At 38.6% G+C, this 20,892-nt stretch overlaps 1 protein-coding gene across 3 annotated transcripts in view; it reads left to right on the top strand.

Moving 5' to 3' along the window:
- The first annotated feature begins 268 nt into the window (after positions 1 to 268).
- The window catches only part of LOC134795317 (POU domain, class 2, transcription factor 3-like), an 88,983-nt gene continuing 68,359 nt past the window's right edge, over positions 269 to 20,892 (top strand). Inside the window, exons 1-2 of one of the 3 annotated variants that reach the window (XM_063767147.1) lie at positions 269 to 462; positions 12,367 to 12,426. In XM_063767147.1, coding sequence (XP_063623217.1) covers positions 363 to 462; positions 12,367 to 12,426 — 160 coding nt within the window. In that variant the 5' untranslated portion in view covers positions 269 to 362. The other 2 variants (XM_063767153.1, XM_063767139.1) reach the window with 2 other exon arrangements.

The following is a 20,892-nucleotide window of genomic DNA, read 5'->3' as shown; positions in this document are numbered from 1 at the left end:
AAGCATGATTGTATCTCGAAGAATGCGCTACCTACCGCAGCCTGGGTCCGGGTGCGGAGCGGAGCGGGCCGGCGCGGGCGGGCGGACGCGTATGTAAAACTCCTCGCGAAGGAAAATCCATAACGGCACGCGGAAAACCCTTTTAATATACGGCACGTAAATAAGAGGCTCTTGCGGGGCGGCGCGGTGCGGCGGGGGAGTGGCGCGCCATTGGCCGGCGCCGCCCCGCCCCCGCCCGCGCGCGAAAAAAACCTCGGGAAAAAAAGCGGATCGGCGCGGCAGTGTCTCACCGACGCGCTTAGTGGGCGGACGCTCGCTCCGGAGAGACGGCGCGACCCACGACCGGCGGCCGCGGCCGCGCCATGCCCGCGCTGGCTCTGCGCGACCAGCCGCTCGACTGCTCCATGCGCCTGCGTGACCTGCCTGCCTGGCCACCCGCGCCGCCGCGCGCGAGGGACCACGGTCAGTAGTGTGTGTCCAGTGCCCAGTGTTTTCAGTGAGACAGCCAGCCGCAGCCTGACCCGTGCACGCCAACTGGACCCGACCAGCATCGCGCAGCCACCCGACATAAACAAATAGTGCAACCCCTACTCGCGTAACCGTCACTTTGACAGCGCGATTCTTTAGCGGCTTTGATCCCATTCTTCACGACCCCTGCCGCGAGTTGTATGTCTCTGGGGTCAGATTTGCGCGCTCCATTATTGTCATTCGTCCGACCCCATCGTTATACAAATTTAAACCGATATCAAATGTTTGACACAACATTAAACGTGCTGACCCTTGGCAGCAGGTTTACAGGTATGTCCATTACGTCCAATTTTCAAAAGTGCCAAGGCGATTATGCAAAAGAAATCACTGGCCGATAATGTAGTAAGTTATACAAAGTAAGTTTTGTATTTGATTGGCATTAAAGGATTTCAAAATTACTGTATTTATCCTTATTAAAATGTACTTCTAAGTATTTACACAGTAAGTATTTACACATCTTTATATTTAAAACAAAAGTAGATAGACCGGTATCGAAAGGATAATTCTTAAATATTATAAGATTTATAGGTAAATTAGCGTCTCCATTAATATCCAACCTACGACTATAAAATCGTATCAAATCTTTAAGTGCGGAAACTATGAACTGAGTTGAGCTTAATTATCTTATATTTTGTATAGTACCTAATAAACGTTACATATAATAATATATACCTATACTTTGAATCAACGAACACACCCAAATCTCGAAGGTGTATTAACAGACCGGCGAGGGGCCATAATTAAACTCTGGCAACCCTTCCGTTCCGACCCCGCGCAATATCAATATTGTGCGACAACAAATATCTGGACATAAAAAACGTCAACAAGTCGTTCGGACATAATCCTTTATCAGAAGTAACGCGGGTCAGGTGGCGCGCTGTAAGACGCGGTCCCAGGAGCCCCGGAGCCTGCGCTGCCACCCTCCGCAAATAATATTAACTCTCTCACTCCTTTGTCGCCTCAATTCGTGTGCAAAATGATTCCTTTGACACGCCCCGCGTGCACTTCACCTTTTTATTGTGAACTGGAGTGTTGCTTTTCTATTTGGACAAGGAAGGGCTTTTAATAATAAAATTGGCTCCGTCTTATACGATAAAAGCTTTAGACAATCATTACTCAGCCAGAGGGTGAAGGGATTTTTATTTGGTTTATACTTGAATAGCTTGTTTATAATTACTTTGATAGGTATTTTTTAAACAAACGAATTACATTTTGAAAAGTTATTGCAATGTTTCCAAAAAGTAGAGTAGGATATACTTTAATTATTTTCATCATATGTTCGTTTTTGTATCGCATCGAACCACCTGATGTTTAACAAATTGTATATATGATCATATGATTGAAGTTAATATGATCCGAATGTATGTGACACGTTGACTTGTTCTCTTTTTTTGATAATTTCTCATATCCATAAATATCAGACTACAGAGCTCCGTCTGTCTGGATAGAGGTAGACATGAATATCAAGAATCGACACACCGAGTGCCTATACTGCATATTATGTGAAAGCTGAGCTAAGCTCACAATACAATCTCTCTAAGAAGCGTCATACAGATTTTGAAAATCTGTTAAATATTTATTTCATGTTAATATCCTACGCTACCTACTGCTTTATTAGTGTGAGGGCGCTGCTTCAGAGTGAATGGGTAACAAAGAGGTATTTCTAGAACCTAAATGCCGCTCCAGTAATAATTGGGACGTGGTAGAATTTTGTCAAGAAATGGCTTTATAGTGACTTTTAGGTGAGGACAATCTTAAACAGATCAGCGTGCCCCCAAATGTGTCCAAAGTATAGCTTAATTTGGGCACATTTGGGGGCACGCTGATCTAATATTTAAATAAACGTTGGTATAAGGGCATACACCCCTGGCCAAAAGTTTGGAAACAAAGTTATTTTTCTTAATTTTTAATATTTCCATTATTATTATTGTGTATTGGTAACGCAAAAATTACTTTAGGCAGTTTTATAAGATTAAAACAGCACCCAAAGTATTAAAACATCCTAATATATGCGAAAAAAATATAAATTTGAGAGAACATACAAATCAACCTTCTTAATTGTCTTTCTACGAAAGGTTGAATTTACAGTTTTATTAAAGAAAATTATAAAAACCTAATTTACTTTTAAAATGTTCTATTATCATTTTACTACTTATATTATATTTCTTTTTAATAAATACATTATTTATGTGAAAATTACAGTTTTTTTATTGTCATATAAGTTTGTTTCCATACTTTTGGCCTGGGGTGTAGGTATACCTATTTGAATATAATCTCCATACAACAGGCAATGTCATCAGTTATCGTTGTACCAAGGGTACAAGTTATCGATTGTTATCGGATTGGACGGTAAATACCTATACCTCTGTTACCTCTTGATACTTTACTCGATTATTATCAACCGAAGTGACACGTAAATTTGGTTTTTAAGTTTTTATTTATACAAACTAACGTGGATGCCACCGTCATCATCTCTTTACCACGTACCGGCTTTTAACCACGGCTCTTTAAGAGAGTCGAGGATAAATACCTATTAGTTTGGAATCAAAATCAATTGAAAAAATACTTTTAAACGTTAAAAATTTTTTTTTTCTTTATTTTTACTTATTTTTAGTTTCTGGCCATCTGCGTAACTTCATATAATCTAAGACGTAAGGAGTCAAAAAATGTGTAGGTCGTTAGTATGGTATGTAGTAATACCGTTGCATAATAGAAAATATGAAAGCTTTCAAGGAATGAACAATTAAAAGTATCCTGAGATATTGATGACGAAGTAGAACTGCTGATGGAAATCAGAACAGGACTCTTGAACAACGCACGTAGTAACTATTTATTAATCTGTGACAACGCGTAGTTATTTGACGCTTGGCAATTTGTCTTCTTCATTAAGTTTGTTGTAAGTTAAGTTTTTACGGAACGTTTTTGTCAAGATCTAGTTCTGAATTCTGATGTTCAGTTCCATAAAGAATTGTGTGAACTCCTCAAATCTTGTTGAATTCAGATACAGACCTTGATATTTGAAACTTACCTCAAACGTGAAACTTTTTGTAACATGAATTTTTAGCCAGTCAAACGAGCCATGCAATTAAAAAAGATAAAATGCTATATTATCCCTTTTATATGCGCTAGCAACTGATATGTTTGAAGTAAGTAAAAATCCAAATAGTTACTACTACTACTTAAGAGGTTTATGTTTACTTATGTGCAAAATTCTAGCTTCATACCGTCACGTATCTTTAAGTAAGTATGTTACTTACCTATTACTTACTCGAGTTACATATATGTTTTGTACAGAAGTCTAAGTAGAAAAAGTAAGTGTCAAGGCATAGAAATTGAGATATCTTAGTGACAAACAATAGCTTTATAATGACGTTATCGTCGCATTCACATTAAAATAACAATTGAATTGACGGTGACGATAATCGAAATGGTGGTGCTGTTTTCCATCAATTACGTGGTAATTTTGGGGTAATAATGTCATCAATGTGTGCTGTGTTTGCCTTTACGCGTTATTACGCGCGGCCGGTCTGCGCGCGCGCGCCTCCGCCTGGGAGCGTCGCGCTCTTTTCCCGCACACGCAACACACCTGCGTTAATGTAATTTGGCATTATTTCCCTATTAAACCGGACTTTTCAATACCGGATTTTTTAATTTTAGCCGCCATTTCCTGAAATGTTATAACGCGCCTTTTTATAAATATCTCATTGATTATACTCTGTATCTTTAGTAAGTACCCACTTAAATAAAAGTAAACAAATAATTTGTACATTTTCGGGTAGTTATAACATTTATGGACTGGATCTGTCACTGAACGACCTGACTTTAACCTACATTATTTGGTCATGTAATGTTTTCATCTACCCTCAACTGGCTTAAGAAGCCATTTGAGGGTAGATTTTATTTACTCTTTTTTAAATACCTAAAGATAAATACTATAACTTTAGTAATTAATAGGTCATGCATGACATAAGCATATATCTCGTCATAGAGTTACCTAATCGTCGTATTGTATTGGATCTAGTCTAGGTACATCTAGTTCAAAAAAGGTTAGTGAATATAAATACAAAAACTCTTACGATATTGAAATACTCAGTACAGTAGGAAATTTTGGTTACGGCGTCATTATCATCATTCATGTCTTTTTTATTAAAATACTAAGCAAGATTATAAAGTGTCTAGCATTAAATTAAATTAACATGAAGGTAATTAAATTGTAAGCGTTATAATTAGTCGTATTTTATAATTGTATGTCCAGGAATAAAATATGTAAGCAAGTAATTGATTAGGCACATATGATACGAGATAATATTAGTAGTGATACATGGAATACTATAGAAATATTATATTGTACTGTACATGGTTAAATTCGGAATAATCAATTAAGACACTATTTAAATAATAATAATATTTATCCCCAACAAATATGTTTGTCATAGTATTAATCAAATTCGTATTACCAAATTAATTAATTAATAAAGTATATTTTGAGTTTGAGTTTTGAGTTTGAATGCAAATTGTGTATCCTGCCTATTAAAACAGTGTTCTGTTACCAAAATAGTAGATCTATCACCAAATAAACAGATTTGTAAGAACACATTGTTATGAACAAATAATCAAAAAGGTCAAATATTATATTATGTATATTATGTATGTTTAACAAAAATTAGTTAAAAACCCCAATCAGAATACTCCACTACCCACGTGGTCTTGTTTGTCCTACCCTAGAGTGTTATTGCAAATATGGAACGCCAAGACGCAACGAAAGTGACTTCACACCACGTAATTTACATATGAGAACGCTTGCATGGGGGTAATATACACCGTGTTTTTTTTGATTTCCGTTAATTTCAAGGGTGCATTCCTGAGCTTAAATCAAGTAACTTTCTCAAAGACACCGATATTCTAATTAACTCCATTTCGGAGATAATCGATAATTTATTTTTTTCCTATAAGGCCTCTACAAGCGTGTACACTTGCCTTAGGGCCGGTTTACATATTGATTAGTGTTTAGAATGAGTTCATACATTTGCTACTAAACTTAAGTACAATCTCGGTCGATCGATGTTCGAAATGACATTGATATGTCACAGATTTCAATTGTTTGGTTGAGTTAAATGTAATGCCCGTGTTACAACAAAGCTATATGCTACATTTAATTACTTTTTAAATTTATTTTTTTTGTAAAAAAAAAGCAAAAAAATATTTTTCTTTGAAAATTAACGATGCCGTTTAATTCTCTTAAACGTACTTAACCATACCCCGAAGTTAACGGAATTCAATAAAAACACGGTGTACTTAATATTTTTTGTTTTTCCCGACTAAAACAAGAAATACCCAATTTTAAAATTTTATACCTACAATTATAGGTATTATTTAGATACCTAACCGTTTTAACATTCTTTGGTGACTCGATTTTGGTGACAAATCGAATTATTTTGTGTTATTTGATGATTGATATAATTTGCCAGAAATTATGTACTTTTTTTAATAATGTTGTTTATTGTTAGCGGAGCTCAAATCGACCCTTAGCTCAAATGTAAAATTCCAGAAAAATCCACTTTAATGTTAACCCACACGGATATTTACACCTTGTATTGTTTTGCAGGATAACTCTATAAATATTTTTTTTCCGAATTGGTCGTTTACAGATATTTTATGTGCATAGCTGAATCAAACCAAACAAGTGAAATATGTTTACTTGCTTTACTATGTATATGAAATATAAATACTGACAGATCCGGGGTGATATCTGGTTCCTTTAAGACATGGATGGACACAAAAAGAATGCATCAATTTTATGTTGTTCTGTAATATTTCTGTTGTAGTTTTGATGTAAATGGTGATCACTTACAATCTAAAATCAGCACTTAGTCGGTTGCCACGCCACGCTTGCGTCGCTTTATGCTTTTCTGGCAAGATGTGTAGACGCAGCTTGGATTCGAGCCGTGCGTGCGTCGGCCCGCTCGGCGCTCTTAATGTCTCATTATACATGTCTAATTAATTTCATGCTTATGCAGATTCGCCGCGATACACATCGGCCGGCTTCGTTCTCTGCCGTGTTATTAATGTCGACTACATTAAAAGCCTAATTATGATTTCTGTTTGTTTATTCAATTGTCATGCGGGATTTTTAATAGTTTTCGACGTTTCAATATTATGGGGCCAATTTATATCGAAATAATGGTTTATTTAAATAATAGAGCTTACTCAGGGAAGTCGTGAAGACGGCTCGTGCGACGAGCCGTGTCATGCGGCAAAATACTCGTTACTGACGTGATTTATTTTATTGCTTGAAGTCTGATTTTAAATAACAAGTTAATGAGCATTTTATTTCGGGAAATAAACTCATATTAAATCTAAAGCTTAGGTAGGTATTTAGGTAGATGTATTAAATCTAACTCCACACATTGGTTCGACTCCGAGGATAAAACTGAGGTTTTTTTCTTGAATTATCTTAATATATAATAGTATAGTAGGTTGAGCTACTCACAGGTGAATTTCTTTCACTCCACCAGCCCAAGCCGAAAAGGTCACCTGATATGCTTATTATTAAATAGCCTGATTTTTATATGTCAATACTTACCTAAAGTGAAATGAAACCTTAAGGGGCATATATTCTGCTGACCGGCACAAAACCTCCTTTGAGAGTTAATACCTTAATAATTAAGAGAAAAGTCCTTCCAAAAGAAACACCGATAAGTATACTTTCAGACAAACGTATGCATATCACCGCCCCTTCACTCGAGTCGACTTAACTAGTTTTTCACGTACTTACCTACTCGTCCTTAAATGCTGAAATATCTTCAAGCCGTCCTCAGTTTTGCGCCAGTGTCGGGTAGACAACGTGGTTATTACCCTTCGGGCGTGCAGCAGCGTCCTGTGACGCGGGTCGAGGCGAGACAAGTGTTAACATTGAACGTGCTCCCGTTACGGCCGTATCGATTTTCGTATATGGGGCAATGTTTGTGTCCGCTACGAGCCATGTGCGTGAGCCGAGGGCGGGTGAGGGGGTGAAACATAGCGGGGGACGCGGGGCGCCTAATTAACCACCGCCGGTCAACGACACCGACAGATTCTCGTCTCGAGAATCCGCGACACCAAAATAGAAACCTGTAATTCTCCGAAGCGATCTGTTGCTCGGTTAATCGCGAGAAAATCCCGAGGTGTTTTTATTGAAAATGTTTCTAATAGAGTCGTCAGTCTCGTCTGATTAGCATATCGTTAGGTATGCGGCTCACGCGATTTCGTGTTAACACAAATTATTGTAACTGATAACGCGTCACCGCTTCGCAAAAACACTCGTTGAAGAGAAAACAGTGTTCGCCTCGATCAGTAGCCACGCCTTGCGTGTTAGACCTGTGGCCAAATTTGGCTCGTTTCGTTTTCAATCTGCATATTTTATGTAATTAATATTTATATTTCTTTCCTTGCGTACAAGTTAAGGTAAAAACATGTGAAATTCGTGTATCCACTCGAAAACTCATAATAAGCGACAATGTAGTGACACAAACAATAAATGGTTTGTCGACGACGTGGCCGCTGTTTTACATTCCTGCCGCGCATCAGCGGGGGAAGGGCGCCCTCGTTCTTTATTTTCTCAAATTGGATTTAAACATTGTGAATTACCTTTCTTTGATTCGCGGGTTAGCCAAATGGGGACGATTTATGGAGTAGCGAGCAGGTCGGGTCCCGCGGGACCAGCGCGTTGCTCGCTGGCCGGCACTATTTCACGCGCGCGATTTACTGAGGGGGGCACCTGACCCCACTTTAAATAGAAACTATCCGCTCGTTTATTTCCCTAAGTCTAATGCGATGCCTTCTAAGATAAGCTGAGGTCCGCCTTACATCAACAAAACACTGCCATGGAGCGTGCGAGGTTGTGCTTCTGTATTTTCTGCGGGACCGCAGTTACCAATCGGCTCCGCTTTAGTTTTTGTTGTGGATACCTCCGTCACACTTCAAGTGGCCCTCCCAAGAGGCCTAAATCTCTTTCGTCAAGGTAATTTATACAGATTTAAAGCTCGACAATATTCCCACAAAACATATAAAGGTATTTATACTTACCTACTATCTACTATGATTCCGTTTAAAATAACTACCTAAACTAACTGTTTATCGGACACTTCTCAATGTACTTACATGTCTTCCGCTATAAATTATCAGATAAAACTAGCTGAAATGTGTTTTAAGACAAATTCATATATTTATGTACCTACTTAATAAAAATATCAAAATTTTGCACAAGAGTCACATGGCTGGTTCCAATTTTGCAGACTAGTTGTCTATACTGCATTATTCCATTTCAACGTAGAAAGCCTAGGTAAATAATGACCCCAAAAGTTCGCCAATACGTCGCCGACCGAACCGTCCCTTGGGTGAAGTGACCCTTTAATTTTTCACCGTTCGAGGGCAGTCGGTGCATGTCTTTAAGTTGGTGCGGCTGCTTAGTCGGTACTTGCGACACGCGACGCGATACACAACATGTTGCGAGGAAACGCAACACAGGTTGTACTTGTAACAATCTTTATGAAATATAGCACGTTGCTAATACATATTTGCCTATTCAGAATGGGAAATGCTTGATCAGTAATTTTTACTTGATAATTTTGAGAAAGATACGAGTAGGTACTACTCTTGCAATGAATCTATGTGATAGAGAAATATTATTTATTTATTATTATAAAGAAATATTTCAAATCATATTAGATTTTGCAGGGAAAACTCATTCATAAACTACATTATTTAAAAATTTTAAACATGTTTATTAACGTAAATTAATGAATATTGTATGGTTACTCGTTTGTTGAATTACCTTACGCTCATTACCTTCTGTCTCACTGCGCACGGTGCCCGGCGCAAGCGCCACGTTCGTCCCTAATGACCATGGTGTAGGATAATTTATGGTCACCGTTTGGATTATTCTATTAACTTTGAATACAGAATGGTCCGCCCCCGCATATGACGCGATCGTTGGATTTGGCAAGCAACGGTCATCGGTCTCGGCGCAGCTGCTGGACCACGCGTCGAGAGGCCATTGTGTCCGCACACTCCGCTTATTGCACCTTCACTAAATAGATGAAATCTATCACATTCGCACATTCAATGTTCAGTTGTCAATTTTTTTACATTAATATTGTGCCAATTGACACTTAAGGCGACGGTAGCGGTGGGTAAAATTTCAGATTCTGTCAATTTACCCCATTTCACACACAAGCGCAGTTCACGCTCACTACCTCACTTTACTGGGACAGGTCAGTGACCCATCATGTTTTGAAACTTTGCCCAAAACGATAATTTTAAACAAATTCGTTAATGTAGAAAAAAAATTAAAGTTATGGCCACCCTGCTATTTTTAGTAGAAAATAGGTTATATTTCTGACAAAACTATATACCAAACTTGTGCGTAACTTGACTTGGGAATTTTCAGCGAGTTGTCAAATATAGGGTATATTTCGGCGGGCAAAAAATTGATAAAAAATGAATGCAAGTAGAAAAAATTGAGAACCCTTTGACAAATATTTCCGGGTTTGAGTTATAACACATGAAGCATATATTATGTATATTGAGATTTAAACTAAAAAGGCCTAAATACACAAAAGTTTTAGCGATGGGCAAAGTAATCCGGTAATTTGGCATCCATACCAACATTGCCCACCACCAAAAACGGATTAGGGTTGTCACTTTCATCTAATTTACCCAACTTCGCAAGTAAAAGAAGGTTATGTTTGTACACTAAAGTAAGTTTATAAATATATACTGTATTTAGTTTGTCTTATTATCCTTTATTTAGATGTTTTATCCCGTTAACGAATGAAAAACACAGCAAAAATCATATTTTTGGCCATTAAACTATTGTAACAGATTTTCTCAAAAGTGACAACCCTAGCCTTTGTAAAATGCTTAGGCGAGCCTTATATGGAAATGGGCAAAAACGGGTAGGCAACATTGCCCAGCAAATTTATTTAAAAGTTTTTACACTTATCGCTAAGTTATTAACAGGGAATGGTAGGATTGCCCAAAACCCTTCAGTGATCCTTAGACATCATCATCATACGAGCTGTATTTGAATACCAAATTGACGTGTGCATTGTGCAATGTTGGCGAAAACCCCGGATATCTTTGCCCGCCCTCTAAAACGCTAAAAAAATGGGTAAAATTATTTTTTCTTCAAATAAACTGATGCGTTTGATCACAATGGACGTGCTGAGCAAAAAACGTCATATGATGTGATTTGATTTATTTTTTTAAAAATTTGTGTTTTTTCAAATAAGCGGGCATAGCTGGTGATAATGACGGTACTCTTCGAAGGCCGCAAAAATATGTGACATGCTCTTATGGTTCTACAAATAAGATCGTGTCAGATATTTTTGCGGCCTTCGTTGTGTAGCATAAATTGCAGGTGACTGTACATTTGTAATAATAATTTTATTTAGTTTCAACGAAAGTTTCAAGTTTAGTACGAAAATACTTCAGATATGCAATATGCACAAAATGTAGACCAAATCGAAATAAAACATTGTTTTTTATAGTAAATTTATAAAACATTCGATACATAGGTATACATAACAATAACCAGGCCGCAGCGGTATTGGCCTGTAAGCTTCATCTCGGTCTCCAAAGCCGCAAAAACTCGCTAGTACTTAGTGCTGGTCTAGCCGTTATTTTTTCTTGAAGATTCTTGAAGATTTTCAGAGAACAGCACGTACACGCATTATACATATAGACGGAACGAACGGCATAATCATAATCAATTATTCGTCGCAATCCATGGTATTACAGATCTAGGTACAAGACTTTCCGGTATTACTTATACGAATTACATAACGCTTCCTGTTAATAGGCAATATTTTAAGATAAAAGTTGTCTAATATAATACAAGATTACAATTGTCATCAAAATTCATTGACGTACAGAAGTCAAATACGTTGTTAAAATGACGCAAAATGAATACCAGCATAATGAAAATTAATCCCAATCAGTAAAGAAGAGTCTTTAAACTTTTTTCATTTTAAGCGAGTTTTGAAGGAACATAATACTTAAATGCGACTGTAATCGTATTGTTTTAAGATAGATTACTGCGGTTTTCGACCATTATGACCCGTAAATAACAGCAAATCAAATTTAAATGAGACGCGAGCTGATATTTATGTACCCTATTTTTTGAAATACAATTTGTCTACTGGTATACTTTCTCGTGTACATTTTTTTGGTAGTTGAGTTATCCAGCTTTCAAAATCACACAATAATTCAATTACTGTCAAAGACAAAATTGTATTGCGTCTTGCTCAAACGGAACTCCATATTTAGATTTTTTGATACTTTTAGTGTCGATTTGTTGAGAATAACAGCAAATTAAAAATATAATGGCATGAGGAGTCGGTACACGGCTTCTTGGTGAACAAATTTACGTGTAATTTAATGCAATTATTAAACATTTACTGAACAAATTATTTCCACAAAGTGAGGTCTAAATCGAAAACGTCGTATACCGGCCCCTTAATAGCGCTGAGTGGTTTTTTTTCACTGTCGCATAACTAATGGTTTTGCGTTTAAAACAGGCGTAGCGATACAGAAGATATAGATGGTTTTGTCTGTTATCGTTAAAGATATCACTGCCAGTTAATTGTCCAAGTTATTTCCATACAACGCGAGCTGAATATCTTAGTCCCACTGAACAATTTTCCTATGGGATCAATCCCATGAAGTTAGGGGTGGTTGCTCCGAAATCACATAATAAATGATGTTCTCTACTTTTACAAGGCGTTTCTTATCGACGATTTTATTTGATTTGATACCTAATATTGTATCCTGGTTCTCTAATATTCATCTTTGTTGCAGTGTCGGCGCGCGGTGACGTTAGCAGCTACTTCAACACACAAATGGTGCTCGACCTTAATGGTAAGTACATACAGTATATATTAGCACTTTCGCGCACATTTGGGTGTCGCGAGCATTATCTAATTATGTTTTTGTGGCTGCTCGCGGTTTGTGCCAGTTCCTGATGGGGTCAAGTCAATGCTGCTATAGCTTTAGCCACACTTAGGATTTAAAACAACTTAACTATGAGTAATATACTGATGTGTCAATTATTAATTAAGTACCTTTAAACTTTGAAATAAATTATAAAAGTGGAAAAATTCACTGTCTTGGGTGGGACTTGAACCCACGACCACCGAATCGCTAGCCCGGTGCTTTTCTATCTGAGCTACCAAGAACTTATACTTATATATATTTACTTATATATATTTTCCACCATGAATTCGACCACTTCCACTTTTAATTTGTTTCTAAGCTAGCATCGTTCGCAGACGTTTCTGCAGCTTGAAATTTATTTATTACCATTTCCTAATTGTAAGTTACGTCTACATATGTGTTTTTGTACAATAAAGAGTTTACTGCTGCTAATCTATAATAAACTAGAGATAAAATATTCATGAATCAAGTTAAAAGCACATATCTATATACCCATCTATCTGAATCAAGGGGTTTCGAACCAGGAACAAGTGATAGTTTATTTGATTAACCCAAAAACATCCGAGTAAATTGTGCTCATCGTCATTGTAGTCAAGGTCTGACGTACCAAGAAACAAACAAAAAATTATGACTACGAAATGTTCAAGACGCGATGAATCATATATGTAGTTACTTTAGATTGCCGCGATGTAGGTACTAGGCATAATCAACTATTAGCTTACACATTAAGTTAACAGAAAAAAATATTAAGAAACACTTCGACTCTGAAAATATGTAAAAAATAACAAATCCTGTCTATAGAACTCCTGTCTTTCTTCATAGCGACCCTTGAATAAAATGTACTTATAGGTAAATACCTATTAATTAACTGTTTTGGAATGTACATATATTTTTATTGACAATTGTACATATAGCAGCAATCGAAGGAAGCAATACTGCTTTTACTGTTCTGGACGCTAATCAGCCTTCACGGAGATAACACGGCACATTTAAATTAAAACCATTTCACAGCCGAAGCTTTTTGGGCCGGCACATTTCTAATTTTCGTCAGGCGCGTTTTTATGCGCGTTAATTACGCGTTGAATGGGCGGTGCGGCGCGGCGCAGTGCGACGCGGCCTGCGCGTGCGTCACGCCGCGCTTTGTGCGCGACTCTTATTCAAATGCTGCGACAAAAAACGAGGCGCGATCGGTCACATCGCTGTAATGCCCTAATAACCATGTAACTCGACTTTTACTCTATTTTGACGACATCAAACCAACACTTGCAATGCCAATGAGATGAGATTCCACGAGTAAAGAAGAGAGTAAAGGTTGAAACGCCGATTTATACCACTAAAAACATAGGTATAAGTTAACTACACTTACTAAAACCGGGCAAGTGCGAGTCGGACTCGCGCACGAAGGGTTCCGTACCATAATGCAAAAAAACAAAAACAAAAAAAAGCAAAAAAAAAAACGGTCACCCATCCAAGTACTGACCACTCCCGACGTTGCTTAACTTTGGTCAAAAATCACGTTTGTTGTATGGTAGCCCCATTTAAATCTTTATTTTATTCTGTTTTTAGTATTTGTTGTTATAGCGGCAACAGAAATACATCATCTGTGAAAATTTCAACTGTCTAGCTATCACGGTTCGTGAGATACAGCCTGGTGACAGACGGACGGACGGACGGACGGACGGACGGACGGACGGACAGCGAAGTCTTAGTAATAGGGTCCCGTTTTACCCTTTGGGTACGGAACCCTAAAAAAGGTAGCTATGTTGACATTGTAATGAATCGGCCGATAACTAGCACGTACGTGTTGCGATTCAAGACAATATATCACGGACAGTCCCTTCACTACACCCTCACACTCAACCACTCTAGTTACCTTATGTTTTAATTTGTACAGTACCCCTTTCACACATAACACACATACAATGCCCGTCGACATCTCATTCAGCAGCACACATCTGTCGATAAACTCAAAACATCCGGACAATCTGCAGTACCAAATAGATCGTAGAGGGAATATATAGGTACATGTAAATAATGTAATACATCATGTTATGCCGACATGTCTTCCGCACGGGCGCGTCACGATGGGTCCCGTCCCGGCATTGCATCGCGTCTCGGGTGACAACAAGCAATAAAAGGTTTAAATTTTACGCGACGAACCCTAAACGAAACTGTACAATTTGGCAAACAATGAAAGATAGACGAAGCGCAGTCAAGAGGCGATCGGACGCGCACGGAGCTGCGGTCAACAAATTGCGTAAAAGAGATTGTTCACAATAAAATCAGTAATTTAATAAGAAAATTACGTTTAGATATTCGGTTGATTGGTCGAAATTAGTGACGGGTTGATAATTTAGCTTTCTACGGCACAAAGAGATCCATCTAGCGATACCGTTTCAGTCAAATAGAACTGTTTCCAATTTCAGATAGGTATCTCGTTAATCGCGGCGAGTCGTCGCGTCGCCTAATATCTGATCATTTAACATTCTGACGCTCGTGCGCCGTAAGATCCGACCCGGTCCGCGGGTCGTTATCTTCGCATCGACGTCTAATTCTATAGTAGAGCGTAAACAAGCGGATCCTTTTCTATTATGTATTTATAAAGCTCTGAAGTATAATTTGATAACTGCTTCAAAGCTCTCGACAAAAAGTTATTCAAAGACAAAACGAAGCGAAATTTGAAATTAGATAAACAACGGTCAAGCTTAGAACCTTTTTTTTATAAAACAGCTCTTATGAATATTAATAGAGATAAGTTTTAAAGCCAGAAGAAAGAAACTTGTAAGTCATCGGGCGATTAGATCTCCACTATGAGCGATGTCCACCGGTGCACGCGCTGTGGTCTGTAACGAATGGTCTCGAGAGTCTCTTTGTCCCAAACTATGTGTAAGTCCAAAATTTTGTGTAACTTATTTCCGCGTGTTATCTTAATTAATTACTTATATTAACAACTTAAAAGCAAGAGAAAAACGTTCCCTGAACGCGATGCTTCTAATTTCAACTTGACTTAATTGTCCATTTATTTACGCAAAGAAGGTAGTGCACGCGCGCAGGAAAGTAGCGCGGATCTCAGAGTTCGAGTGTCAACGAGCGCACGCGCACATTCACACTCCTCGTGTGTGGCTTTATCGTTCAAGTGTTGGCACTGACGTGACTGACCATTAGAAACAACTGCACTGCTCACTCCGCAGGTAAAATATGAATTTGATATGAATCTAAAATTTTAAATTGATTAATTACTTATCTATATGTATGATTTTATGAGGAAAATAAATGTAAATAGGTAAATTCATACGTTACAATTGAGATTATACACACAATCAAGTTCCTGGAATTGTAGATTGAGTTCCTCAGCTTTTATACTTCTCTAGCACACAGTACACCTTGTAATCTAGTATGCGCTAATTCCTAGACACTCATCTCAGCGCATTTGCATGCGGCCTCCCCCGCGCCCACCGCCCCCCGCCGCTACCTGCTCACGCGCATCTGCCATTTTTTTGCCTCACCTCGATCTCTCGATCGCCGAACAATCACTCGCTTGCATATTTCTTTCTATTTCCATTAGTTTTTGTCGCCGACTGCGTCTGCGTCCGACGTGAATAAGATTTTTTTACTTTTTCCAAATTTATTACTGAACGTGCGACGGATCACAATGACGCCATGCTAATGATAATGTTGATGTGCGTATTGTGAGGCCAGCGGACGCGCCGAGCGAAGGGCCTTGTTGGACATAATCGCTGGAGACAGGAGCTCCGCCCGCAGATTACAGTACTGTTTCGCCCTACATTCCCAACGGCTATAGCTTTCCTATAATTGCAATGAAAGCTGCACTTTCGAGCAATCAATAGATTTAGTTTTAACAACACATTATTAATGCTTTCTAAATTTACCCCATTTTGGTGCACCGTCGTGACGCGTCGTACGACAAAAACGCGTAGCATCATAATGCGCGCTTAATACTAATAGCATCTGCGACGTGACCCATTGATCCACCTTAACGGACAACAATAACCAAATTCTAATTCGTTTTTTACGTTGGCTATTGATGTTATTTCAATTTCCACCAAGATGAGTGAGTTCCAGGGCTCACGAACAAACGTTAACGGTACGAGTATGCAGTATGCACGCTTCACGCATCTACGCCGCACGCGCACGTGTAATCCCTCTAGTATTGATGCTCAACATAACTGAATTCATAATTTTGAATTTAGATCGTTCCGATGGAATAAATAGGTTGTAATTAGGGTAATTGTTATACTCTTTATAGACTACATTAATATCCAGAATATTTTCATAATCAAGGAGGTATCCACGCGGCTTTTTGCGGTCGATTAAGATCTTGAGTTAATTAGTAATTACATATGCGCGGAGTGCGTGTTTCATCTCCTGAACGATAGCTGACATTTGTACTAATTGTGGACGGCTGGGGCATCTGCATCTGCTCAGAGATCGGGACTAGGAAGCAACATGGTGTCTTTATGATTGAATGCCTTCATAGGATATAAAGAAATCACAGAAGAAGCCTTAATTAAAGTCTGCAAGGGAGATGATGTAGTGGGTGCGCTATACTAAAAACCTTACATTTTCCTGACACTACATACTACAACTCACAACAATTCTGACCTTACATAATGGAGGCAATATGCGTGTTGCAGTATGCGAGCGGCGCGTCATGCGACTCATGCGTGATTACGATCGCTGCATGCTGCGCGGCTACCGCCGGTGAGTGCGCGGGCGCAGGTAGCTCTACCTGACCGAAAAAAATCGCACTGACCCCCATCAACCACACATTGGCCAAATTTTTGTTCGAAGCTGTAATAGTAACGTCCTGTTTTACTGGAACAGTCCTGAGACGAATACTTCTATGTATACCTTATACATGGATATTCTGTTTATTAGGCACTACTATTTATTTTCTTGACCATATTTCTATACGACTACTAATAGCTTTTTTTCAAACTCGATGGGTAGGGTGACATGTGACTCATTCTCCATAGAATATTTAACCTAAAAACGCTTAATCGCAAAATTGTATTGACATTATAGCTGTCAGCAGCGTATACCCATCGAGTTTGAAAAATACAATAGGACGACACAAATCTGTTATAGTTAGGGAGGCGAATAGGGGAATTTTCGGCAATACTCGAGCGTGGCAGTTTAAGATATGAGAGATACCTTAGACCTAATAGAACAACCTTGTAAAGTATTTAGCTCTATATGTAGTGACGCGCGCCTAGGATAGACGATCAGATTAGTAAAAAAAAATGGATAGTCTGAAATACTCGAGCGCCTCAGATTAAGATATTGGGGGTTGATTTTAGTGTTTAAAGACTAAATTTAACTAATCTGACGATAAGTCCTTGACGCCGCCGAGTTATAGGGTCGCGAACTTGTAAAAAAAAAACGTTAATCCGGCATTCTCGAGCGCGATTTTTTTATTTTTTATTTTGAAGAATATAATCTAAAACTTACTAAAAATACAAAATCTGCCGGTTTCCGCATGACCGGAAGTGTGGAGGAGCCATTTCGTCTTCCTAAGAACGCGTTGCGGCATATAAGTCGCGAACGATACATTTTACAAAAAAAAAGTTTAAATAAACAAAAAAGGTAATTTTATTTTACACAAAAAAGGTCTCTTTACATTTTTGTCCAAAGTGCATCATAAAAACTCAACCAAAAAACCTTTTTCGGTCAGATTAAGAGAACCCACCAACATTTTTGTCAGATTAAAAAAATATGCTTTCAGGATACCGAGATAAACCTCCCCTATGAAAATCTGACGCGCTCGAGTATTTCAAAAAAACTTTATTTTTTTGCATTTTCAAAAATTCATCGTAACTTATCGTCACGCCGAAATCGTCAGTTTTTTTAAAGGAAGCTTCCTTGGGGCCTACTTAACACCCCTTCCGAAAATCTGACGCGCTCGAGTAAATTTTTTTTTTTTGCATTTTTGACTACTTTATATGCCTACCCCCACCACGCAAACCGGCAGATTAGTATACCGTTGTTATCAGAGGCACTCGGGGCATACGTAGTATGAATATCTGACGCGCTCGAGAATGCCCAAGTAACTGTTTTTTTTAACATTTTTGAAAAACCGTACACGCCAAACCCACCGCTAAAATGGTTTTTGCCATACGAGCTTTTCTTTTCGAAATTATTTTATCTTTCGATTTTGATAGGTCTCGACGGCGCCGTTGAATTACGCCATTTAGCTACCTCGCCTCCCTAACTATTAGGGAGTAAATAATGTTATTAACATTTGCCTAATGGATGATAACTCAGATTTCTGACAAAAAGTAAACCTAGAAAATGTTCGCACAAATCAACAAGTAAGTAAGTATACCTAGAAAATGTATGTAGGTAAGTGTTGTTCACACCGCTCTGTGTGTGGGGCCTGTAGAAGAGCACCATTTCCATAAAAATGCGTTTAGCGCATGCAAAGTACTTCGCAGGGAAATGCAGAATCACTAGCTTGCCGCTTGGCGTTACTCATTGCATTTAAGTAGGCGCCCTTTTTACAAGCTTTTATTTAACTTGCCCTGTTAGTAGGTATGTAAGTTTGTTGGTTAGTTAGTGTGGGTTAAATCTTGGAAGCTAAATTTGACCCATTTCCCGATTTCTGATTGAGCTGAAATTTTGCATACATATGTAAATCACATATATGGCACGCTGTTAGAGGTAGTTGACAGATTTTGCTACCTAGGGTTGACCGTAACGAACAACCTCTCGCTTGATGCGGAGGTCGACATACGTATCGGCGACCACGTTCGGGAGGCTTAGTACTCGAGTATGGCAAAACAAGCATCTCACAACAAAGACCAAAATGTTGGTTTTTCAGGCTTCTATATTAAGCATACTCTTGTACGGAGCTGAAACCTGGACGACGTATGCAAAAATAGAACGTCGTATTAACTCTTTCTACATGCGTTGCCTTCGTAAGATCCTTGGAATATCATGGCAAGACAGGGTGACAAACGAAAGGGTTCTAGAAATTACACAGCTGCCTAGTTTAACAGCGTTTCTCAAGCAGAGACGTTTGCGTTGGCTAGGGCATGTGCACAGGATGGAACCCTCTCGACTACCTCGTCGTGTTCTTCTTGGTGCGGTTGCGAATGCAAAACGTAACGTTGGGAGGCCATTGCTTTGCTTTAAAGATTGCGCAAAGAGGGACATGATTGCCTTCCATATCGACCACCGAGACTGGGAGAGGCTCGCAGAGCAGCGGACGGAATGGCGCAAACGTGTTGTGGAGGGTCGCAAGTTTTGTGATGAGACCTGGTTCGCCGCACTCGCTGACAAGAGGCAAAGACGACGACAAGGTGTCTCAGTACCGGTTTCCTCAAATTTCTCTTGTCAGACCTGTGGTAGACCATGTCGGTCTCGCATCGGTCTATTCAGCCACAAAAGTGGTGTTTCTCCGGTGTTACACCATAAATCGTCTGCTATAGACGAAAGGCCTATGATGATGATGTAAATCAGATGGCAATGCAATATTATGATGACATGGAGCTGATCTGATGATGAAGACATGACAATGCAATATTATGATGACATGGAGCTGATTTGATGATGAAGACATGAGGTAGCCTACTGGCCATGGGAACTCTGTGATAAAACAACGCAAACTGATTATGTTTGGGGTGTTGTTAGAATTTTCTCGATGAGTATTAGTTTCCTGTGGAAAGAAAAGTACAGTCAGCGACAAAAGCTTGTACCAAATTTTTGTCAAAAACTTATTTATTAATAATAGCCTACCTAAGTAACTATCCTCATAAATTATAGTACCTATAGGTATGTAATTACGTACTTTTCTTTTTTTTTAATAAACGGCACACAGACATACGTAACAACATCGTTTCATCTAATATGTATCTGACAAAAACCTAACGATTTGTGAATAATCTCATTTCTGCGACACGCAGCTATTGTGTTTTATTTAGCGGCATTCATTTCCATAATGTGCGTTTTATTCAAAACCACGTAATTTACGGTCTTTCGTGGCATTCTGTTATTGATACAGCTCTGTGCAGTCTTTATCCTGTGCGTACGCAAAAAATATCGGGCGAAAATGCTCGTAGTGCCGAATTGTGCGTATGCAAATCCTTTGTTAGATAAGTTGAAGCTAAATCCATCTCTTTGCACTGTGGTTAAGGAATATAATTCTTTGATTAGCATCGTACAACGGTGCACAAAACATCCCTTCTCGATAGATTACCGCATGCATTTATATGATTTCTTATGGTTCTAAGAAAGGTACGATGAACGAGCGCAGGGAACGATTTATTGCATATCTGGAACGTATTATTTAAAATGTTCAAGTTCGTTTGTTAGAAACTAATATGGAACCTACTTCTAGGTGATAGCATTTTATTTAGCAGCTGCATGTTA

Source organism: Cydia splendana, chromosome 1 (assembly GCF_910591565.1).
Source record: "Cydia splendana chromosome 1, ilCydSple1.2, whole genome shotgun sequence".
NCBI lineage: Eukaryota > Metazoa > Arthropoda > Insecta > Lepidoptera > Tortricidae > Cydia > Cydia splendana.
Note: the sequence above shows the minus strand (reverse complement) of the source record. Positions and strands in the feature narration are given on the sequence as shown.